The sequence below is a fragment of the Xenopus laevis genome, chromosome 1L (assembly GCF_017654675.1).
Source record: "Xenopus laevis strain J_2021 chromosome 1L, Xenopus_laevis_v10.1, whole genome shotgun sequence".
Classification (NCBI taxonomy): Eukaryota; Metazoa; Chordata; class Amphibia; order Anura; family Pipidae; genus Xenopus; species Xenopus laevis.
In genome coordinates, this window is record NC_054371.1 from 158,414,186 (window position 1) to 158,439,877 (window position 25,692).

At 40.2% G+C, this 25,692-nt stretch overlaps 1 protein-coding gene across 2 annotated transcripts in view; it reads left to right on the forward strand.

Moving 5' to 3' along the window:
• The window catches only part of svop.L (SV2 related protein L homeolog), a 39,443-nt gene extending 18,207 nt beyond the window's left edge, over window positions 1-21,236 (forward strand). For both annotated transcript variants that reach the window (XM_041582630.1, NM_001095721.1), the window contains 10 exon segments: window positions 7,682-7,745; window positions 9,799-9,924; window positions 12,070-12,198; window positions 13,876-13,949; window positions 15,447-15,523; window positions 16,549-16,656; window positions 17,082-17,193; window positions 17,701-17,782; window positions 18,896-18,985; window positions 19,834-21,236. In XM_041582630.1, the coding sequence (XP_041438564.1) occupies window positions 7,682-7,745; window positions 9,799-9,924; window positions 12,070-12,198; window positions 13,876-13,949; window positions 15,447-15,523; window positions 16,549-16,656; window positions 17,082-17,193; window positions 17,701-17,782; window positions 18,896-18,985; window positions 19,834-20,040 (1,069 nt within the window). In that variant the 3' untranslated portion in view covers window positions 20,041-21,236.
• Window positions 21,237-25,692: the final 4,456 nt, after the last annotated feature.

Below are 25,692 nucleotides of genomic sequence, written 5' to 3' on the forward strand. Positions count from 1 at the left end.
AGCCTAAATATTATAAAAATTAAAAATATTTATTAGGACATGCTCTAGCCTGACGCGTTTCGTGCCAAAGGTGGGCACTTACTCATAGGCTGTCGGCTACACGATGCTTCACATGCGAACATGTCCAGAAAACACAATCTTTTACATCTTCAGTTACACATAAGAAGTATACCATTAAACAATTTATAAATTGCAATACAACTTTTGTGGTTTATCTCCTAGAGTGTTCTAAGTGCCATATACAATATGTGGGACAGACAACTAGACCTCTAAAAAATCGTATTAGGGAACACATTCGAAACATAAAGAACAAAAACCCTGACTCAATTGTAGCAAAACACTTTGGCCTTTGTAATGGAGGTGACATACATAGATTAAAGGTTATAGGTATTGATAAACTGAAGAGAAATACAAAAGGTGAGGACCCAGTCCCCAAACTCTCACAGCTAGAGACCAAAAGGATTCTCTTTTAACATACCAGAATACCCGATGGTTTAAATAGCGATTATGCCGTGACCTGCTTTTTTTCAAAAGACTACTGTCATTTAATTATACGTTACAAGGTAGTCCTACACAATATGCCACTATCTAGTACTAGCTAACATATTAGAACCTTTTTTTTCTTGTACTAGGTTTCATCTGTGAGCAATGCCCTTTTCTTCCAGCCTCTTCTTATGGTGTTTAACATTAGTAACTTTGTTTACTATTTTAAGCTCACTTTTGTTATATTGTAATTATTCTTCTTTTTACTGTTTCATTTTTGTTTTTGAACTGTGTATTTTTCATCATTTGATATTCATTTTCACATATAATCATTATTATTATCTTTTGAAATTATTATCTTTTGAGGTCTTTGCTTGCAGATTTAGGCTTTCAATTTACACAGCAATAATAATTGCTTTCATATATTGGATATATTTTGTTATGCAAAGTATAAGTTCCTCAGTGTGATCAGGGGGTATGCACTTTTTTATTCTCACATAGTCACTGTCAGGGAGCCGGGAGCCCCCTCTGGGGAGTAGTCCGGATCTAGGAGGAAGCCCCTCAAGAGGGATCAGGGTCGTGGTATCCAGGGGTTAGGCAAGAGAATAATCAAAGTCCAAGCACAGGTCAGAAGGCAGGCGGAATACAAACAAAGTCCAGGGCAAGGTAGGGGGTCAAAGGCAGGCAGAGTAACAGCGAAGTCCAGGTCCAGGCAAGGGGTCACTCCAAGGAATCAGGCAGAAATAGCAGGGAAAACAGCAAGGGAACCCAGGAATCACTTAGGGAACAGGATTCTATTTTCGGGCGCCATCTTGGCGCCTCAGGCGTCCTTTTATCTTTGAATTTGGCGCCCTTGCGCCAGCGTCAGCGCGCCTGCGACCGTCGCGCCGTGCTGGCGTCACAACGCCGGCGTCGGAACCCACGTGGGTTGCCTGGGCGCCGCCATCTTGGATTCTTCGCCGCCGGGAGCGGACGCGACTCCTCGCGCTCCCGGCGGTCTTGACAGTACCCCCCCCCTCACGGGGGGCCTCAGGACCACCGGGACTTGGTTTCTGGGGAAACTTGGAGTGGAAGTCTCTTACCAAACGAGGAGCATGCACATCACGGTGTCCCTCACAAGAGCATTCTTCGGGGCCAAAGCCCTTCCAATGGATGAGGTATTGAAGGGACCCTCTGGAGATTCTGGAATCAAGGATTCTCTCCACCTCGAATTCTTGTTGACCCTCCACAGAGACGGCAGGAGGAGGAGATTGGACACCAGAGAAACGGTTGGAGACGGTGGGCTTCACCAGGGAGACGTGGAACACGTTGGGGATTCTCATCTCTGGTGGGAGTTGAAGTCTGATGGCTACAGGGTTAATTATCTCCAAGATGGGGAACGGACCCAGGAACTTCGGACCCAACTTGGGAGATGGCACCTTCAAGCGAATATTCCTGGAAGAGAGCCAGACACTATCACCCACCTTGTAGGGAGGAGAGGGCCTTCTACGGCGATCCGCGAAAGTTTTGTGGACTAGAGCACTCTTCTCCAGATTAGACTTGGTTGCAGCCCAAATAGCAAGCATATGGGCTGCCAGATCATCTGCAGCCGGAACGTCCGACAACACGAAGTCCTGAGGAAAGGCTTGAGGGTGCTGTCCATACACCACCATAAATGGAGACCTTCCTGTGGAGGAATGACATGCATTATTATGAGCAAACTCCGCCCACGGGAGGAGGTCAGACCAATCGTCCTGGCAAAGAGACACGTGGTTCCTCAGGAACTGTTCTAAGGCTTGGTTCACACGTTCAGCTGCCCCATTCGTCTGCGGGTGGTAGGCAGACGAAAATTGAAGTGTTATTCCCAAGTCTTTACATAGGGAACGCCAGAACTTGGCGGTAAACTGGGTGCCTCTGTCGGAGACGATCTCCACCGGGAAACCATGCAGGCGGAAGATGTACTTAATAAAGAGTTGGGATAATTCCACCGCAGAGGGTAACTTCTTCAAAGGGATGAAATGGGCCATTTTGCTGAAGCGGTCTATGACAACCCAGATCACAGTATTCCCACCGGAGGGAGGAAGTTCGACAATAAAGTCCATAGAGAGGTGCGTCCACGGACGAGAGGGAACCGGCAAAGGCTGTAACAACCCGCTGGGGCGGGAATGGCTAGGCTTAGAAGTGGCACAGACATTACAAGCAGCCACAAAGTCCTTTACATCCTTGCGGATATCAGGCCACCAGACTAGGCGCCTCAAGAGTTCAAGGGTCTTGGCCGGACCAGGATGTCCAGCTTGCCTGGAGCAGTGGGTCTGTTGCAGGATGGCCAGGCGAAGTTCTGGAGGGACGAAGGCCATGACAATCGGAGTATCTTGAGGAGCCGAGGACTGCCCAGCCAAGATCTGGTCGGCAAATTGGGGATACAGAGAGGCAATGATCTTGACTGGTGGAATGATTGGTTCCTGCCTCTCAGGGTCACGGTCCACCGGAGTGAAGCTACGAGACAAGGCGTCGTCCTTCAGATTCTTGGAACCTGGGCGATAAGTCAAAACAAAGTTAAATCGAGAAAAGAAAAGGGCCCACCTGGCTTGTCTGGGATTTAGCCTCTTGAGGGACTGTATAAACTCCAGATTCTTGTGATCTGTGTAAATCTGGACAGGAATTTCAGAGCCCTCCAGGAGGTGACGCCATTCTTCAAGGGCAAGCTTGACTGCCAAGAGTTCTCGATTTCCGACATCATAGTTCTGCTCTGCGGATGAGAACTTCTTGGAGAAATACGCACAGGGGTGCAATTTTCCATCAGTGGAGTGTCTCTGAGAAAGGATAGCTCCGGCTCCGACTTCTGAAGCATCAACCTCGATGCAGAAGGGTAGTGCAGGATTGGGATGTCGGCGAACAGGAGCGGACGTGAAGGCCTCTTTCAATGACTGAAAGGCTTCTATGGCAGATGGAGGCCACAGGCTGGGTTTACCCCCTTTCCGGATGAGGGCCAGGATAGGTGCAATGCGGGAAGAGAACCCCCGGATGAACTGTCGATAATAATTAGCAAATCCGATGAATCTCTGGATTGCCTTGGTACTCAGTGGGAGAGGCCACTCCTGGATGGCCGACACTTTCACGGGGTCCATCTCAAATCCCTCTGGAGAGATAATGTACCCGAGGAAGGGGATCTTGGATACCTCAAAGACACACTTCTCCAACTTGGCGAAGAGAGTTCTTCCTCAGACGAGAGAGTACCTCCTTCACCTGGGAGCGATGACTTTCAAGGTCCTTGGAGAAGATCAGGATGTCGTCCAAGTATACGACTACGAACCTTCCTAGGAGATCTCGGAACACATCATTAACAAACTCCTGGAAGACGGCAGGAGCATTGCATAGGCCGAAGGGCATAACAAGATATTCATAGTGCCCATCCCGAGTGTTGAATGCCGTCTTCCATTCGTCACCCTCCCGGATGCGAATGAGGTTGTAGGCCCCCCGGAGATCCAACTTGGAGAAAATCTTTGCTCCTTTCAGCTGGTCAAAGAGCTCGGCAATCAGGGGCAGGGGGTACCTGTTTTTCACGGTGATCTTATTCAGGCCCCGATAGTCTATACAAGGCCGAAGGCCTCCGTCCTTCTTCTCCACGAAGAAGAACCCAGCCCCTGCAGGAGAGGTAGAAGGGCGGATAAACTCTCGCTGGAGATTTTCTTGGATGTACTCCTTCATAGCGGTAGTCTCTGCAGGAGAGAGAGGGTAAGTGCGCCCTCTGGGGGGCATGGCTCCTGGCAGGAGTTCAACCGGACAGTCATAGGAGCGATGTGGGGGAAGGAACTCTGCAGACTTTTTACAAAACACATCGGAAAATCCCTTGTAAGTGGAGGGCAAAGTCTTTAGTTCCGCAGTGGAGACATTCACCTTCTCGAGGGGTTTTGGCGGAAGGCAATGTTGCAGGCAAAATAAACTCCAACGAGAGATCTGCCCAGTGGACCAGTCTATGGTGGGGTTATGCAGACGTAACCATGGAAGACCCAATATTACTGGAGTAGAAGGACAGGGGATGATGAAGAATGAAAGTTTTTCTTGATGCAGCGCCCCAACTTGTACAGATAGTTCCGCCGTGAACATTGTGACGAATTCAAACTCCAGGGGTTTGTCATCTATGGCGGTAATTCGCAGGGGTGAAGACAATGGAAGCAGGGTAATCTTCATGCGTTCGGCAAAGAAGGCGTCCATGAAATTGCCATCCGCTCCGGAGTCGAGGAAGGCCCTTTCGAAGATAGACTTACTTGCCAGGTGAATCTGCAAAGGAAGGAGAAGTCTGCGTGAATTTTCTTGATACTTCTCCTGAGGCCCTCGAGTGATGCCCCCTACATGAGAAACCTGAGACATACCTCGGGGTACAAAACTCTTGGCTTTGGCAGGACAGGCGTTGGCAAAATGGGAATGCCCACCACAGTACAAACAGAGCCCTGCCATACGTCTTCGGAGTCTTTCCTGCTCGGAGAGGCGAGCTTTTCCTACTTGCATAGGTTCCTCCAGGGGAGACGTGGACACATGAGTCACAGGGACAGCGGGTGCTTGCAGAATCGGCCTTTGAAAGCGAGGGGCCAACATGGGAGAAAATCGTCTGCTGCGCTCTCTCTCCACCTGGTGTTCTCTGAGGCGGGTGTCCACCTTAATAGATAGAGCGATCAGTCCTTCCAGGGTGTCAGGAGTCTCTCTGGAGACGAGATCATCTTTGATGCGGATGGATAGGCCTTGGTAGTATACGGCCTTGTAAGCGTCATCACACCAGGAAGTCTCCGCCATCAGTGTTCGGAAGTCTATAGCGTACTCATTGACACTGCGGCTTCCCTGCCGGAGCTGCAAGAGACGGGCAGGGGCGTTCGTGACCCGACCTGGAGCATCAAAGACTATGCGAAAAGCTTGGAGAAAGTCTTTAACATCATAAGTCACCGGGGAATTCTTCTCCCAAAGAGACGTTGCCCACTCCAGTGGCTTGCCTTCCAATCGAGACATCACATACCCCACCTTGGAACGCTCACTTGGAAACTGTGTGGGTTGGAACTCAAATTGAATTTGGCACTGTGTGGCAAATCCCCTGCAGGCTTGTGGATCCCCACTAAAGCGAAGGGGAGGTGGAATGCGAGGCTCACCTGTCGGGTAGCTTGCGTTCATAGAGGCTGCCGCCATGGGGGAATCTCCAGTAGGTGGAGCAGCGGAGGGCGCAGAAGGCACTCGAGCAAGCAGGACATCAAGTGCTTGCCCAATGCGAACCTGCTGGTTTTCGTAGTCCTCCATGCGGGATGCCAGTCCGCGGAGTGCTCGTCCGACATCAGGTGTGGCTTCCTCAGAAGGATCCATGGCCCGAAAATAATGTCTGGGAGCCGGGAGCCCCCTCTGGGGAGTAGTCCGGATCTAGGAGGAAGCCCCTCAAGAGGGATCAGGGTCGTGGTATCCAGGGGTTAGGCAAGAGAATAATCAAAGTCCAAGCACAGGTCAGAAGGCAGGCGGAATACAAACAAAGTCCAGGGCAAGGTAGGGGGTCAAAGGCAGGCAGAGTAACAGCGAAGTCCAGGTCCAGGCAAGGGGTCACTCCAAGGAATCAGGCAGAAATAGCAGGGAAAACAGCAAGGGAACCCAGGAATCACTTAGGGAACAGGATTCTATTTTCGGGCGCCATCTTGGCGCCTCAGGCGTCCTTTTATCTTTGAATTTGGCGCCCTTGCGCCAGCGTCAGCACGCCTGCGACCGTCGCGCCATGCTGGCGTCACAACGCCGGCGTCGGAACCCACGTGGGTTGCCTGGGCGCCGCAATCTTGGATTCTTCGCCGCCGGGAGCGGACGCGACTCCTCGCGCTCCCGGCGGTCTTGACAGTCACAGAGACTGCTGCTGTTAGAATATATATATTTTTCTTCACCTGCTCACTCTTTTAATTAGCCTCAACCTTGTAATAACGCCCCCTTTCCTTTGATTGGATAATTTCTGTGTGATGTAACTTTTGTAACCTATTTCTATTGGTTTACAATTATGTATTGAGCCTTTTTTTGATTGGATAAGTAACTGCATGATGTCATGTATGTAAATTTTATTGGTCATTATCCCTCCTTTAAAAGGATTGTGTAGAGGGGAGACCAACAGCCTATGAGTAAGTGCCCACCTTTGGCATGAAACGTATCAGGCTAGAGCATGTCCTAATAAAGATTTTTTAATTTTAATCAGCCTGATTAAAGGGGGAAATTAGAGTCAGCTTTTTGAGTATAATCTGACTTGATATTGGGTAAAGTCAAGGTCAGGTTGGCAAAACAGAGGTTCATAGGTGCACATTATGTTGCAGGTGATAAGTACAAGGCTTTCCTAGCACCTTGTCTGAATGACACACATGCCATATGTCACAGCAGGCACACCCCATGAATACATCAGTGCAGAACAGAAGCAGCACTGTATTCATGGTAAAGAAAAAGGTCTTTGCATTCTGTTCTGAAGCATAAAGACTTACATCTAAGAGCACAAACTGTGGGGCAGGGTGCACACAATATATGGTGCGTTGCTCTGTTTTTCTTCTGCTGTTATCTCGTTTTTAAACATCATGGTCTCCATTTCGTGTCTTGATCCTTATCCTCTGTAGGACAGTGAATATTTATACACTGAATAAAGTACCCCTATTGTAAAATATAAGGATATTATAAGTCACAGAGGAGATCTATGACATATAAAAGCACAAGGCCGAAGACCGAGTGCCTTAATACAGGTCATGGAGCTCCGAGGTTACTTCTAATATCCTCATATTTTCCAACAAGGGGTACTTTATTTATTATAATACACAAGTTTAGTGAGTTTTTCGCCCTGATGTGGAAGTCTTTAATAGCCAAGCTCGCACGTGTCAAACGAGTTTTGCCTTGAGAAAGCCCATAAATATTGAGAATCGGTGTGGTGGTGCAGAGAGTGGGTTTTACTATTTTTCTTTAATAAATTAAATCTCAGTTGGGTAATCTATACCTCTTCTTTCCGGAAAGTGAAATTCTATGTGTAATCAGCAAGGGTCCAATATTATCCCTTTCAAACCATCTATGATTGCATGTCATTATCTCTCACACCAAAGAATGACATGAAAGCAATGCTGGTGGGATTTTTTCCTTAAACTACAACAATGACAAGTTTTGCTTTGACTTGCAGTGGGGATGCTGTAGATGTATAAAAAGGCAACCGTTTTTTTTTTGTTTCCCCTTTCCTCAGAGTAACGCTGTATGCTGAGTTTCTACCTATGAAGTCAAGAGCAAAGTGTATATTGTTGATTGAGGTAAGACAATCATCTCTATTAGCCTCAATTTTGTTTGTATATCATTGTGCTTGGAACAGAAGAAAAATAAAGCTAGTGTGGTTTCATGGCACAGGTATGGGATCCATTATCTGAAAACCCATTATCCGGAAAGCTCCAAATTACGGGATGGATGTCTCCCATAGACTGTATAGGGAAGAAGCAGACCATTTTTTCAGGCAAAGCCTTTATCTCATTTAATTGCAGAAATCTGAAGCTTCAAATGTCTGCAATAAAATAAGATAAAGGCTTTGCCAGAAAAATTGGTCTGCTTCTTCCCTACACAGTCTGGATGACATAATTGGCTTGGAAGCAGCTTGGGATATGAATGCAGCCTGCATAATAAGTAAGTGGTGTGCTGCAAGAAAAAGTTGTTGTTGTCTCCCATAGACTCCATTTTATCCAAATCATCTACTTTTTAAAAATGTAAATAGTGCATTGTACTTGACACAAACAAAGATATAATTAATCCTCATTGCAAGCAAAATCAGCCTGTTGCTTTATTTAATGATTACATTTCCTAGTAGACTTAGGGTCTGAAGATCTAAATTATGGAAGGATCTGTTATCCAGAAAACCCCAGGTCCCGAGCATTCTGGATAACATACCTGTATTTATCTTCTATGTGGAGAGTTCCACTTTTGCCTTGTTTGTTTGGCTGCAGTGCTGCATCCCCTATTAAGGACAAGTTACACTCTGGTTTATTGGAAAGGGAAGTTCAGCACATCAGATAAAATTAAATGCCTTGTATTACTACACCATATAAGAGGGATAGCTTGGAGTTGTAGAATTGCAACAGATGGTTTAAAGTAATTGTAATGTAGAGAAAGTTATGTAATTGACTTTACACTTTCTTTCACAAATGGGGCTGCTCAGACTTTCAGTCTGGGTCTCAGGTGTGAACAGTACAGGGCTTTAGGGGTGTGAAAAACAGAGATGTCATAAATGTGAACAATGTAGGGGAATTACATGTGTGAACAATACAGGGGATTAGAGTCTGAATTTGAGGTTTAAACAATGCAGGGGCCAGTTAATCTCTGTAGTGATACCATTCATTTTATACATGGTAAACAAACACAGCAGGTAGGTGGGGGAGGGGCACAGAAGGGCCACCAGTTGGACAGCCCTGATTTAGACTATGACCCTGTTGCTCATAGAAGCTGCGGTGGAACCAGTTGTTCAGGTGGGGAAAAGTGCTGGCACTCACATACAGTGGGGGGGGGGGCTTTTCTACCCCTTCAACAGACATAAGTAGGCAGTAGTTACAGCCAGCAGTAGAACTCCACAAATGGACATCTCAAGAGTACACGATGCTTACAGTGGTGCTCCTTTTGGGATCTCTCTACCCCTCATCTTATCCACGCGAATCTCAACTATTGCAGATAATACCTTGAGTTCTAAGCCTTTTGCATTCCCCATTTTCATGGTGGTGCCTTTGGTTGCTCTACTAATTACTTCAAGTTTGACATAGTGTAGGAGGGAGATATTACATTGGCTACCTTGCAAGTATTTCTTCAACTAAGGTCTCCTACCTCCCATTCATCCAATCTCCTTCAGCAATGGGAGTCCAAGGACAGGCCAAAGATTTTTATGGGCTAGAGAACCAACCTGACACCCCTAGCCAGTAAGGAGCTTTACCTGGGCATGCGTATTTGGATAGGGACACTTAGCCCCAGCCCAAAACTGGAACCACAAAATAACTATTCGTCTGCAATATTATAATGAAGTGTCTATGCCCTGAATCTAGTGCCACATATTTTAAATAGATCATGTCCTCATATATCATTGAGAAAAATAGTTTTTAAAAAATGGTACTAAGAATTACATAGATTATATAATTGTTTTCTGTTTTTTAATTTACACTACAGTATATTAACAATTGTAGACCTTTATCTTTACTGATGAAAGTCGCTGTGCAGGTAAGCCATCTATATGTGTTTGGCTTCACAGACAGACTTTCAGCTGTGTGACATATCTCTTATCTCATCTTTAGAATGGCAAGTTGTAACCTAATCTTTTTATTGTCTCCCTGTCAGATCTTCTGGGCTCTTGGCACAGTTTTTGAAGTGCTTCTTGCTATCTTTGTGATGCCTACTTTGGGGTGGCGCTGGCTTCTCATCCTCTCTGCCCTGCCACTAATGCTCTTTGCTATTTTGTGCTTTGTAAGTCTATTTTATCTCAAGCTTTACTTTTACTTTAGCTTTACCATGAGAAGTGTACTGTGAATAGAGCTTTTTTTATGTATAGGGATATATATATATTTATTGATATAGAGCTACTTATATACACAGAGGTGTACATTAAAACAATAATAGGACATGGATTGATACAATCAAGAATATAAATAAATAGAAGATAGATTTACATTTAAAATCGTGTTAAGAGGAAACAGGTTGTTGCCCTACAGAGCTTGCAGTCTAACTGGATAAGTAACTTACAAGCACAAATAAGAAGATATTACGTTCTGCAGTTTACTGTGGTTGAGGCATTGCCACTTCAGCACCAAGACTATGCGCCAAGAGGTAGTCATTTGTGTTTAGTTCTGAAGATAGGTAAAGGTATTTGAGCCCAAAAGCACCTAGTGGGCTCATTTTATATGCAATATGCTTTATAAGCTCTGATATGTGATTGGAATCACACTTTTGACATATGATTATCATATATGACATATGATTATCCGAGGGGCAGTAATAGTTAAAGTAATCTAAGTAATTAAAATGCTTCGAGTGACAGTGTTTTAAATTTAAGCATAAAATCCTGGACTGGGTTAAATTGTCTGCAGGTATATGGGGTGCCAGTAGCACTGTCCTCACTGAAAGCTGTTTAATATAGCAGAGCTTCACAATTTGCCTCATATTTGATTATCCCGTTTCAAAGGCAGTCATACTTTTTATAGTTTCTAACAGGCACTTTAATCTAATTTACTTTTTTCCATTTTGATTGGAAATCTACTCTATAACAATAGTCTTTAGATAAAATCTCTTAAACTGAATACTTTTTTCTTGGCTGTCATGTTACATAATTTCACTCTTCACTACTATGTCCTTTTCTCACAATCACTAATTTATTAAACCAAAACTTTTTCTGGGTTGAGCTTTTTGTCGACAAAAAAGTAGCAAGGAAAAAAGTAGGGATGCACCAAATCCACTATTTTGGATTCGGCCGAAAACCCAGAATCCTTTGCGAAAGATTCTGCCGAATACCGAACCGAATCCAAACCCTAATTTGCATATGCAAATTAGGGGTGGGAAGGGGAAAATATTTTTTACTTCCTTGTTTTGTGACAAAAAGTCATGCGATTTCCTTCCCCATCCCTAATTTACATATGCAAATTAGGATTCTGATTCGGTTCGGCTGGGCAGAAGGATTCGGCCGAATCCTATTGAAAAAGGCCGAATCCTGGCCGAATCCCGAACCGAATCCTGGATTCGGTGCATCCCTAAAAAAAAGCACAACTTGTCCAGGAGTTATTATTCAACAAAACTGCGACAATTCAGAATTCAAAAATGCTCCAGCAAAAACCTGTCAAAATCACATAGAAGGCAACGACAGATGCTCCTTTTACAACTGTTTCTCAAAAATAAAAATTGGTCTCTTAAAAATAGAAATTCAAAAAAATCCCCCCATAATTTTATTTTCTGTCCAGACTTCTCCAGAGACGGCAAAAGCATTTTTGTGACATAAAGAATGATGGACAGTTTTTCCTCAAACTCTGTGTTGTGACTAAAGCACATTTTAAAAATACCCTATAAATAAAGATATAATATTGAAAAAATAAAAATATTTTCTACCTGCTGAAGTGTGCTTACTTGTTAATACAGTCCAAAAACAAATTGTCTTTGGCACACCACTTACTTTTTCAAGAGAAGTATAATACCATTAATGCACACAAGGAGCGTATTTCAGCCCAAATTTTCAGAAATATGCCTGAAAAGTATTCATTTTGAGTACTGACAGTGGATTACAGACCTTGCGCTTTTCAACGTGGAAGGAGAAAGCTTATCATGTGACATTAGCCTTATGTTTGTCTCATGTAAACATGAGTAGATTTTGAGGGCAAGTTCTGCTGCAAATACGCCTGTGGAAATTCAGTATTGTCTCTTTGTGGTGACAAAGCCCCAGTAATTGAACATGGAAGCAAATACATTTCAATTAAATCACTTTGGCTCCAAGGAAAAGATATTTACAAGTACTGGGTTTGAATAAATGGTGTGGCAGGGCACTGGGTGGGCATTACTGTGCCTTTGACTATAGCACATCAAGACTTTGCTTGTTTTATTTATAAATGTTGTTATTTACTTTTCCAGTGGTTGCCTGAAAGTGCCAGATATGAGGTTTTGTCTGGGAATCAAGAGAAAGCCCTTGCCACCTTAAAACGTATTGCAACTGAAAACGGTGCTCCCATGCCTTTGGGCAAGCTTATCGTCTCAAGGCAGGTCTGTAACCTCATATATAACCTTTGAACATAACCTAATGAAATGAAAGTAACACTGCTAAATGCACAACTAGAGAAATAATTATTCTGTAACATTTGATGTGTGACACAAACGTTTGTTGAACCTGGTGTATGTAACACAGGTAATAGCTAGATTGCTAATTACTTTCTGAGGATTAAGCAGCAGATACCTGAGGGCATGTGCTTAGGTCTGCAGCCCTCCTACTATATATGTATGAATATAAATATATATATTCTCTTTGGATGATTATTATTTATGTTATTGTTAATGATCCTGCACTCATTATGAAAATGTTTTTATCTTTAACGTTGTTACAGTCGTATCCAACATATTTAAACCATCTGCATTAGGTAAAACAAGATTGTACTTTATTTTTATACATAAAAATGTAACCATTATATATTTATACATGAATATATATCCCCAGAGACTCTTATGATTGACCTCCAATATATCAGGATATAAAGTGGCTCTTGAGTAGATTGCCAATAGATGTCTGGCAGCACTCATTTATATTGCTTTTCTCCCCCCCTTGATTCATTTAGGTGTCATTTTTCATTTTGCTTATTGCCTTTCTGTATCTTTTTAAGAAACATGTCAACAGCTATGAAAATATAAGCATGCAAAATCTAAGACATGCTTTAAGTCATACAATAAAGAGCTAGATTTGACTTACTAGAGCCTTGGGTGTTTACATTGTTGCTTTATTTATGTGCTCAATTGATGTGTAAACAAAAAATAGAAAACAATGGAGGAGTAAATACAGTAACTAGTCTATTGATGTATTTATAAGGGATTTGTGTAAGCATAACTTGAAGCTGCTAAGCCATAGGACTCTTTAGTGTCTTGAAAAAGGGTGCCGCGCTGTTGTATATTACATGGATACCACCAAGCAAATTTAGGGTTGTAGTCCTGGATATTCTTATTCCAACTTCCATTATTTAAAAAATAAAATAAAATAATACAATGATTTCTCTGTTTTCCTAATATTTGCTGGCTTTGGCCTGTTTTTTTTCAATAGTTAATTTAATAGCTCTCTTATGTAATTCAATAGCTGTCAAGTCTCTGCATGTTGTTGTGAAACAGAATTGATTCCTGTTGTACCCCCCTATACATTTTTTTTGTACAGGCCATTTCTTCATTAAGTTAAGAGCCTGAATATTGACATAGAAGTAGAGGATGAAAATTGCCTTCATTTGTGTTCTAGTCATGCATGGGTCCTAGTGTGTTTAACACAATCCAGTAATTACTGTATTGATTTTAAACTGGTGTTCTATGGGACAGTTATAACTACAACTCCCAATATCCCTTAACAGAGAAAGGATGTGGAAATGTAGTCCAAGAATGGGCAGCAGGTTAAATATTCAAGATGCACTACTACCGATTTGTATTTTCCGTTTTTCTACTTAATCTCTAGCTAAACAACATAAGGCAAATGCAACATGGCCCTTTAAGTGAATAAAATCTCTTGGATCAGTGCCATGAGTTGGTATGTTGCAATTTCTGGTGTGAGATTATAGAAATGTGCAAATTTTTAAAGGAAAATAAAATGCAAGTTGCGTTATTTTATACATGGCCAGCAATATTTTAGTACTATGTAAATCCAATAATACTAATATGACATGATAATAAATATATGTTTTATTCATATTAAAGGAGGATCGAGGTAAAATCCGAGACCTTTTTAGTCCCCAGTTTAGATGTACAACACTGCTGCTTTGGTTCATATGGTGAGTAGAAATGTGTTTCCTGTCTCTTACAACACACCTTTAGATTTATAGTATTGTTCCTTGGTTTTGATCAGAACATTGCTGTCAGGTTTAACTGCAGCAGTTGAAATTCCAGAAACGGCAGGCATATATATATATATATCTATATATACAGTATATATATACAGTATATATATATATATATATATATATATATATATATATATATATATATATATATATGATTAAAAAAATACTGCACTCAACAGGTTCAATTAGAGTAATTGATTTTAATAGACAGGCAAAAGAAATTCCAACTTTTCAATCACATCATAGTGATCTTCCCCTGAGGAAGCCATGTGAGTGCAGTTCTATACAATATATATAGATAGATAGATAGATAGATAGATAGATAGTATCAAGATTAGCCAGCACTTGTTACAAAATATAGAGTAATCAAACAGCAATGTCCTCACAGGTCTTAAAAATTGAAAAAGTTATTTATTAAAAAGAATGTTCTTTTTAATAAATAACCTTTTCACGTTTTAAGACCTGTGAGTGCGGACATTGCTGCTGTTCGATTATCGATTTCCAAATAGCAAAGAAACCGCATTCCAGATCTTTTAAGGTGAAAAAAAATCAAATCATATTTATTTCGACGTTTCGGCTCCTAACTCAAGCTGTCCTCAGGAAGAGGCTTGAGTTAGGAGCTGAAACGTCGAAACCTAAAAGACCTGGGGGCACATTTACTTAGTTCGAGTGAAGGAATAGAATAAAAAAAACGTAGAATTTCGAATGTTTTTTTGGCTACTTCAAACTAAAAATCGTTCGACTATTCGATAGTCGAAGTACTGTTTCCTTAAAAAAACTTCGACCCCCTACTTCGGCAAGTAAAACCTATCGAGGTCCCCATAGGCTTTCTAACAATTTTTTGGTCGTAGAAAAATCGTTTGATCGATGGATTAAAATGATTTGAACGATTTTCCTACGATCATTCGAATGATCGAATTGTGGTAAATCCTTCTACTTCGATATTCGACCCTAGGTAAATGTGCCCCCTGGAGTGCAGTTTCTTTGCTATTTGGATGTATATTATATAACCTGCACCCAGGCACGTTATATAATATACACTCACAAGGCTTTGTTAGTGAAGCAAATAGTTTGTTTAACTAACACTACAGTCTTAGCAGGGATCTTTCTCTGTTGAGATTGAAACATTGGTTCAATAAGCTATCACTTTTTCTTCACTAACAAAGCACTGTGAGCACAGTTATATATACATTTTGACACTTGCACCCAGGCAATTAACATTCTAAAATAGAGTGCACATGCTCTGTAGTTAAATATTAAATATTTTTGAATATTTGAATAAAAAAAGAAGATGCATGAATCTGATTGCTATCTGTCAGCACTAGAGTGTTACTCATTCAGTCAGGGACCAGAATTCCCATGAATACATTACCGAATCCTACGAAATCTTTAGTTTAGAGAAAACTAACACCGTTCTAACTTAACCAGGTTTTCCAACGCATTCTCTTACTACGGACTCGTCCTTCTAACAACAGAGCTTTTCCAAGCAGGAGACGTATGCAGCAGTAAGTACTTCAGGAGTACAGTGGGGGGATGTGGATACATATATATAGATATATATTTTAAGACATTTATCTAAACATATGGCAGACAGAAAAGTGAATAGAGCGGTGGAGTACTTATTTAGTGAACTGAGTGGGGACTTCCCTGTTCTGTCTTTGTTGAACTGCACCATCATTTTTAAAATTTTAAAATATGGCTTAAGATTATTTTTTATAGGAAAATAAAAAAAAATGTGTATATTTTTATTTACATGATTGTCTTACCTTTTGAAAACTTCAACTGTGTTCTAGGTCATCTTTTGGATACAAGTGATGACCTAGAACACAAATAAAAACCACAAATAACAAAAAATCAAAACCAAACTCACTCATTTCACTGTACACCAACCACAAAGCACTTGCACTAGTGGCATATGCTGCACCTGATTCTCCAAATATGTTGGACAAAGTGGAAAATAAAGGGAAAATGAGTGTAGTTATGGTAAAATGGGCAAGGGGGTCTAAAATCAATTAACTCCCGGTACTCCCAAGTACTGTTCTGTAGTCGCAAAATTATTTTGGTTCATGTATATAATACTCATGTATTATTTTGTAATCATAAAAGTCATTTTTTGATTTCAAATTATTCTTCGAAATGATACAGTATATTTATCACAAATGTATTTATGCTCACAAAGTGCTCACATTGTAGAATATATTCTTACAAAGACTGTGCTCACTCCATCCTCCTGATTCACCTTTTATTCCAGCATATAAAAATACTTCAATGTTTCCTTTTCTATGGTCTATGATGCTCACCATAAAAAGGTTTTAGACCAAAACAGAAACGTTGATGTATTTTTATATGCTGGAATAAAAGGCGAATAAAACAAATCAGTGCTCCAAAATGTGTATAGCATGTGGTAAGTGTAGACATATATCGGTGTCCCTTGAAACACAGTGGCAATTGTATTGCAATTCTCTCCATAGTGCACTGTATGGTGGAAATATTCTCAGTACCCAGGATGTTTTTGTGTTGTTTCTTGCAGTATCCAATCAAAGAAAGGCAGTCAAGCCAAAATGCAGCTTAGCCTGTGAATATTTAACTGTTGAAGATTATACAGATCTACTGTGGACAACACTTTCTGAATTCCCAGGTTAGTAATGAATTGTTGCTGCAGAAGCAGACAGAAGGGGCATTAGTATGGCAGCACTAACACACATATAGAGATTATCAATAAATATAGTAGGAAAGGCAATTTGACTATTTCTGATTAGACAAGTAGCACCTCAGCAAAATCTGTTTATGGCAATTACACACAGAGCTACTTGTTGAGGCGACAAAATAGACAGCACTGATAATTGTCTCTATGATGCTACATGTGTTTTAGCAAAGGCAATTCTTAGTATTGTCTATGAAGAGTGTGTAATTAGGTCCAAGACTAAATGCCATGGTCCATGCTGTAGGTAAAACAAGCCTGAACAGTTTGGACCAAACTAGGCTAAAAAAGCAAGTGATTCTAAGCTATCATGCCTACTTTAGCAAATCTCACTCTTTATTCACTGCTTTTCCTGGGAACAGGCCTACTGGTAACTTTATGGATCATTGATCGTGTTGGTCGAAAGAAGACCATGGCCATCTGCTTTATTATATTCTCCTTCAGTGCCCTTCTTCTGTTCCTTTGTGTGGGAAGGTATGTAGCTGACATTTTTACACAAATGATTATTGTACTTTACTTGCATGGAACAACATATTTCCCAGAGCTTATACAGAGATTATACATCAATCACTGCCCCAGCGAAGCTTACAATCTAAACTAGGAGAAGAGCCTGCCCATAGGCATTACTCTTATCTCCAGTGTGTGTCCAATGTTTCTGTAGAGCAACAGAGAGCACACAAACTCTCCAGGCAAACACGGCATGCTTTGGATATGAAATACTGGGGATGTGTGTGAGAATGAAACAATGAAAGAATAGAGGCTTTATCTGCTGTGGATGTGCCCAACTTAAGGAACCCATATTTTACATGTATTATTGATGTGTGGTGTAAGATCCTGTTTGCTTTTCATCTGTTCCAGGCCATCTAGCAGGTTTTGAATGACAACATCTAGAAAATAGTGGAAGTTGTAGTTCTAAAACCTCTGAAGATGGATGCTGGTTCTCCAAAACGTTTTGAATAACATCCCTTATTTGTCCCACAGGAATGTCCTTACTGTTTTTCTCTTCATTGCAAGAGCCTTCATTTCAGGAGGGTTTCAAGCTGCCTATGTTTACACCCCAGAGGTAAGAACAAGACACAGTTGGAAATCCATACAATATGTTCTTTGACATGGAGAAACATAGCATAGTCTGTAACAGGATACTACACAGAATTTTACCATCTCCAAATCACTGAATACAAACAGTAACTTAAAATATTACTGTTTTGCTGCAGCTTTTTATTGAGCACAAACAGTTGTTTCGGATTGGTAGTAAGACTAATTTATAAAGCTCTTTCTGTGGCTTGTTATCATTTTCACTTCCGCTACGTACTATACCCTCGCAATGTGCAGGACATTAATGTCCTCATCCATCAAGGGATAAGAAATTTAAGGACTAAACTGTATTTGGACTGGTCTGAAACTGAATAAAAAGGAACAGTTAAGCAATAGGATATTAGAACTGTCTCCCTAAAAATCTATAAACAAGGTCAATTAAATATGAATAAATTAAATAATGTAAAACCATGTAAATTAAATAAATAATGTATTGTGGATTTGTATTAAACTGTTAAAATGATATTAAGCCCTACATATAATATAACGAATTGTCACACTGTGGTATCTGATATCATTGGAATATGTATGAACTGGAATAAACACATTTAAACTGGAAATGTTTTGGTAAAAGCAGACCTGTTATACAGAATGCTCAGGACCTGGGGTTTTCTGGATAACAGATATTTCTGTAATTGGTATCTTCATACCTTAAGTCTACTGGAAAATCATGTAAATATTAAATAAACCCAATAGGCTGGTTTTGCTTCCAATAAGGATGAATTCTATCTTAGTTGTGATCAAGTACAAGGAACTGTTTTATAATAATAATGAAAAAAATCATTTTAAAAAATTTGGGTAAAATGGAATCTATGGGAGACTGCTTTTCTATTCTGCTATCTTTCTGGATAATAGGTTTTTATGATCAGATCCTATTATACAGATCTTTATATATATATATATATATATATATATATATATATATATATATATATATATATATATAAAAATACAAATGTATTTATTTGTCTTCAGAGAAGAAGAAATTGAGTGTTCATCTACTGTCTGCTACTAGCAATGAGCAATCCCCATTTGAAGTTGCTGGTGTTGTACTCAATTGTACACTTGTTTTACATTTCAGGTTTATCCAACAGCAACCCGAGCGCTAGGCCTTGGAACGTGCAGTGGGATGGCACGTGTGGGAGCATTAATCACACCCTTCATTGCACAGGTAAAGTTGACAAAAAGGAGTAAGTGTCCTGTGTTGGTTCTAGATCCAATTGCCCATATTCTCAGTTGCACAGTTAAAGCCTGCAAAGTTCTAAGTTTGAACTTATCCAAATTAGCCTACTTCATAAAGCCAAGGTGCTGTGTGATATGAATTTGGTGCTGAATGATTTCCTCCCCACTAACCTTTTCAGCCCAATATGGTTATTATTATGATCCATAATGGAAAAGTGATGCAGGTATGGGACCTGTTATCCAGAATGTTAAGGTGTAATATTGACAGACAGCACCAACAAGGAGAAATATTCCATTTAAAATGCCTTTATTTGAATATCGACTCTGACCCAGACACTCAGTAATGTTTCAGAGAACCATCGGTCCATTATCAAGCTATTATCCCGAATGCTCGGGATCTGGGGGTTTTTCAGATAACGGCTCTTTCTGTAAATTGGATCTTCAAACCTTAAGTCTACTAGAAAATCATGTAAACATTAAATAAATAAACCTAATAGGCTGGTTTTGATTCCAATAAGGATTAATGATATATTAGTTTGGATGAAGTACAAGATGTTGTTTTATTATTACAGAGAAAAAGGAAATCATTTTCAAAACTTTGGATTAATAGAATAAAATGGAGTCCATGGGACACTTCCTTTTCTGTAATTCGAAGATTTCCGGAAAACGGGGTTTTCCGATAATTTTTTCCATACCCCTACCATGGAAATAAAATATTAATGAATTATCATTTCATGACTGATAAAGTAGTCAGTCACTTCTAACATACTTAGTGAAATAGCAGATGTGATGCGAATTCTTGTGCATGAAAATAAGAGCTGTATTTTGTTTCGGCAGGTGATGCTGGAGTCCTCAATTTATCTCACAGTGTTGGTATACAGTGGCTGTTGTGTTTTAGCAGCCGTGGCTTCCTGCTTCCTTCCCATTGAAACCAAAGGCCGTGGCCTGCAAGAGTCTAGCCACAGAGAATGGGGCCAGGAGATGGTTGGAAGAGGAACACATAACGTAGGAGCGACCCCTTCACATTCTGGCTCCCAGGAATGATGCGCAGTGTCAATTGCTGCATCAAGAATCCCATGCATACAGTCAGACAGTTTATCATGCTCACAACTAACAATACATGGACTATCAATTGATTGTTTTCCAGAAAAGAAAGCAATGGGTGCAGGAAAGCAACATTATTTAAGTAATGGAGAGACGTGTACTTCCCCCGCCTCAGGTGACCCTGAATAGTTTAAATGATGATGCTGCAAACTTAGCAGAACATACAAAATGTTCCATTCCTTTCAGAACTACAGGGATAATATTTAGAGTTTACTTAATTAAACAAGCAAGGTAATAAGTAGAGATCTTTGAGAGTCAATCTGAATGCATTTGTGCATATTTGGCCATTTCCATAGATTGTAAATAATTAGACATCCCTGAAGATTTCAAAGGCTGAATGTTTTATTACCTGACAGCAACCCCAAACAATTGTGCTGTAGCTTGCTTAGCCTTTGTGAACTGATGGGCACTGCTGTACATTCCAGGCCCGTTGTATCTGGGGTTGTATTGCTGGAGCTTGGAAAATGTGTTGGCAACAAACCTCTGCTTCAGCATATATCTAGTGGCCTCAAGTGAACCTGTCAGGATTTCAAAATATAAATATTTAGTTGTTATTACATACATATTTTGTTTTCATAGAGCAGACATGTTGACCAAAAATGTAAACCCCTTTAAAATCTATTAGTATGCTGGATTTGGCTTTTTGTACTGCTGTTAAAAACTAATCTGCCACATGCATTCAACCTGTGCTTGACCTGTGCATATCTGTGCCTCTTACGTGCACATTACAAACCGGTCACATCATGCGCCAGCCTCCCTGCACCAACAGACTCTGTGCATTGGGAGCCACTGGATCCAGCAACATACAAGACTCCCAGTTTTTTCATTAGGTGTAACTGTCTGGCTTTATAATTCCATTACTCTGTGTTTGCCACCTCTATCGCAAGGCCACTTAATAACGCAGCCAACATGTACTAGTGCTCACACGTGTTGTTTACTAACTGATCTACAACCTATATCTATAATGAACGAAAGGCATTGCAGGACATGGACTTAGTGTTGGAGGGCTGTTTCAATTGTACCTGGTTTGCCCCCATGTATAACCCTTGCAATATTACATTAAAGGTTACATACCTTTTTATTTATATTAACTTTTATTTTGCAACAGTTTGAATAAATTATAATGGTACCCCAAATAAGAATTCTGTCTATTACGCAAACATATATTGGTTTTGGCACCCAATAACTTGTGTGCCAAAACACACACAGACTTCTCTGCCATAGATATAGACACACATATCACAGCAAGCACTTTCAGGTGTGCAGCCCAAGCATGCAGACTCTCACAGTGTTGCCTTAAAGGGAATATCCACTATCCAGGGCCTAATCACTAGATTATTGCTTCGGTAGGTGTCACCTGGGTAACTAACCATCCAACTTCCTCCATGTTTTATAGCCTCTTCTGAGTGTAGGCTGAAGAACCTGTCAGGTTCCCTCCATTTTATACACTGGGGGTACCCATACATTCATAGTGGCCAATAAATATCTCTTCCCACAGAGCATGTCTCCCCTGTCTAGCTTCTTATCACTCTCTGTATGTATGGTGCAGACCACATCTGTGTGGGGAAAACTGCCCAACAAACTGGGAAATAGGGGCGGGATTAAAGGAACATTATTGATGGAGTGCTCTGTGCTTTACTTGGGTTCAGTGCAGCATTGTAGCATATGAAAATATATCTCACTCCTAGGGGTGGTTCACTTTAAGTCAACTTTTAGTATGTTATAGCATGGCCAATTCTAAGAAACTTTTCAATTGGTCTTCATTGTTTATTTTATTCTATTTTTTTATTTCTCTTTTTCTTCTGACTCTTCTGACTTTCAAGTTTTCAAATGGGGAGGGGGAGTCACTGACCCCATCTAAAAAACAAATGCTCTGCAAGGCTACACATTTATTTTTATTGCTACTTTGTATTACTCATATTTCTATCCAGGCCCTTCCCTATTCATAGTCCAGTCTCTTATTAGCATGGTTGCAAGGGTCGTTTGGACCTGAAACTGCTGAATAAAAATCTAAATAACTCAAAAACTACAAATTGTCTCAGAATATCACTCTCTACATCATACTAAAAGTTAACTCAAAGGTGAACAAACCCATTAATGTTTATAACAAATGAAAAGGTACCCCTACAATATTAATAGGATTTATTTTTTTTCTTTAATGAAAGCCCCATTGGTGAATTGTTTCTTTAATTTAACATTTACCTTCATTTATCTTCTAATCAGTGCTATCCAACCTTTTGCATGAATGGGCCCATTACCTGACATACTAAGTGGGGCTCATTTATCAACACTGGGCAAATTTTCCCATGGGCAGTTACCTATAGCAACCAATCAGTGATAAGCTTTTTGAAGCCAGCTGCAAGTAGAACAATGAATGCAGCAATTTGATTGGTTGCCATGGGTTATTGCCCAGTTGATAAATGACCCCCAGTGTTAGCTAGATTATTACATGAAACGACTATATGTCTGTTATATAAGGAAGGAGCTCTTGATATGGCTGGGGTGGGGGGCTTTAAAAAAAAACCCACATCAAGTGTTCAGCATCATTAATTTGCTTATGATTTTTTTTCTCTATTGAGCACTATTAAAGTGAAATGTAGATACAATTACGGTTATGTATCACTAGTGCATGAAACTACTCCAGAAACCTTATTGTCTGTCATGCAAAAGAAAATTGCAGATCCACAAAGACATAACTGGGCTAAAGGTATACAAGTGAATAAAGAGTCCAGTCTTGGCCTCATCAAATCTAGGATGCCCATTCAAATGTTGGTAAACTTCCCCCAGCATTCTTCAGCCGTCAACGGGTATAGGAATTGTAGTTCAGCAACATCTAAGGGGTTGCAGATTACCATACCCTAGCCTAAATCATTGCTGTAGACTTTGTATGGGTGACAGGTACAAGCAATGTCACACCAGGCAAACAGTGGAACAGACAGGATAATGAATGTTTGGATGTCTGAATGTACAAGAATTACGCTGAATGCATTTTAATGTTTGAACGTCCATGTGTAAGAAGCTTATTGTATGATCTCTTCTGTCCACAATACCTTGTTAACTTGGATTTTCCTGTAAGTGAAATAGTTAATGTTGAATAAAGTTTTTACATGAATTAGATTGGGATCTATCATACTGCGTGAGACAAAAGTGCCTTCCATTGCACATCATTATAATATACAAGCCACAAAGACATTTTTAATAATTTGATGGATGCTTAACAATGTCATTGGTGATAATGAGTACTTACAGATGTCATTTTTCTCAAAACTCACTGGAACCTGTGTAGCAAATACAAGAAATAATGTTAATAATGTAATTTATATATGTGTGCAGCACATATATCATCCTGGAACTAAATGGTGTCTTCTAATATTCTTACATTTTACAACAAGGGGTATATTATTCCACAAGCAACAAATACTGTAAAAAAGTGATAATGGATAATGTACTCCCTTCTGTAAGATATAAAGATTTCTGAAGTTAGGCCAGATATCTGTTGGGCAAGTTTGAAATATCATCCTGATTTGGCCCTGCACATAGGTGGTAAAATTGGGCCTAGATGGGACTTTTTGTGCACTTTGCACCATTATCTTCATCGAGTAAATGACCCTTAAAAAAAAAAGGAGTCTGTTTGTTTTACTGCCTTCATAAATAAAGTATATTCTGCTCCAGGTTCTGTAGTAAGGAAACATAAAATTAAACAAAAATCAATATACTATATGTAAAGCCCAGAAATAAATAGTTACTTAGAAGGATTCACTTCTTGATGCAAAGAGATTGTAATCCAAAGGATACAAAATCACGACTGGCTAGTTTCCAATGACATCCTTAGGGAGTCAGTCAACATGTAAACTGGTTGTAGTAATTGAATATATCATATGGTGGCAGTCTATACTAACCCATGCACTAACTTTTTGTGTAATGTAAAAAATATAAGCCAGCAATATAAATAATTGACATAATTAAGAATTATTCCTTCCCTGTGAGGCAGCACATACCAAGCCTGGTATATGGTTGGTAGTAAGTACAGAGCTCTATTGTGGCCTGGTATATGCAGATACTGTACTATTATTATTATGTTTTAGGTAAATAAGCTATTTTATTCTAAATCGTCTAATATGCTGGTTAATGGGAAATTAATATAATAATACTTGCACTCTGCATCTTCTTCAGCAACTGCAGAAGAAGAAGTAAAATGTAAAGTAAAAAAAAAACAATAAAATGAATTTACTTTATATCCCTGTGTTTTATCACATTCTCTTCTGAAGACGTAGGAGGTCATTTCCAAAGACCCAGGAGAAAAGTGCAAGTGCGTTCCCCTTAGTGATCAGGGAAAACTTCTGGCCCAGGTCTGGATGTGCCTTCATTTATGAACACTGTTTATGTCCTGTGCTGGAATACCATCTCTTCACTTCATTATTTCTGAGGAATAGCATCCACTCATGCGGGATTCATTCGTTTTAAATGCCATAACTTTTTTTTGTAATAAAATCATTTTCCCTCCAAAGAAATGGTGATAAGATTATATATACAGGTATGGGACCTGTTATCCAGAATGTTTGGGATCTGGGATTTTCTGGATAATGGATCTTCCGGTAATTTGGATCTCCATACATTAAGTCTACTATAAAATCCTGTAAACATTAAATAAACCCAGTAGGCTGTTTTTTCCTCCAAAAAGGATTAATTACATCTGTTGGGATCAAGTACAAGGTACTGTTTTATTATTACAGAGAAAAAGAAAATCATTTACTAAAGGGGCGAAATGACTAATGTTAGTGAAAATTCACCGTTTATTGCCCCTGTGATCTTCCTTTGTGCACATGGGCAAATTTTCAGCATCGGGTCCAGAATACTGGGGATTGGCTCACAGGAAATTTTAAAGACTATTGTATCTCCGGTGAATCCCGAGTGCTTCCAAACCAATGCAGGTGTGGTTAAGTGGCATGCCGCCCCCCTAAAATTCTGCTGCCCTAGGCCCAGGCCTTTCTGGCCTTTCCACAAATCTGGGCCTGTCCCTTACCTGTATTAAATAATGTGGGAGAATATAGAATACGCTGGGGTTGTGCTGTGTTTTACACATAACACACAGACAGGGTGCTGTGTTTGCAGAAGCCAGACAAAAATCTTTATTTTAGGGTACCTTCTGGCTACATAAATTGGTATGTCTATACATATTGGTAATCAAATTGTTCAGCAAAATGACTTTGCATTAAAGTGGTTGATATCAGTGTTGGTGGCTGAGGGTTATTATAACAGTGGGCGTGGCTTGTAATTGTGGGTGGAGCTTATTGGAGCTATGCACAACATAACTTCACTTTTTTCACTCTAGTTCAAGCACTGTTCACATCCACCAATATATTTAGCCCTGTGTGAGGTTTGTTTGTAGATGTCATACCTTGAAGGTGGGGTAGAATGTATCCACAAAATGGTTACAAAGTTGAATGTCTCTTGAAGAGACTGAACACAGACATATTGTAAAGTATATCTTCAGTGCTGCGGCCAAAATCCTGCCCAAGTAAACTCTCATTCTTTGAATAGGATCTCCCAATGAACTGTACCTGGCTGAACATATCAGTGGATAAACTGGCT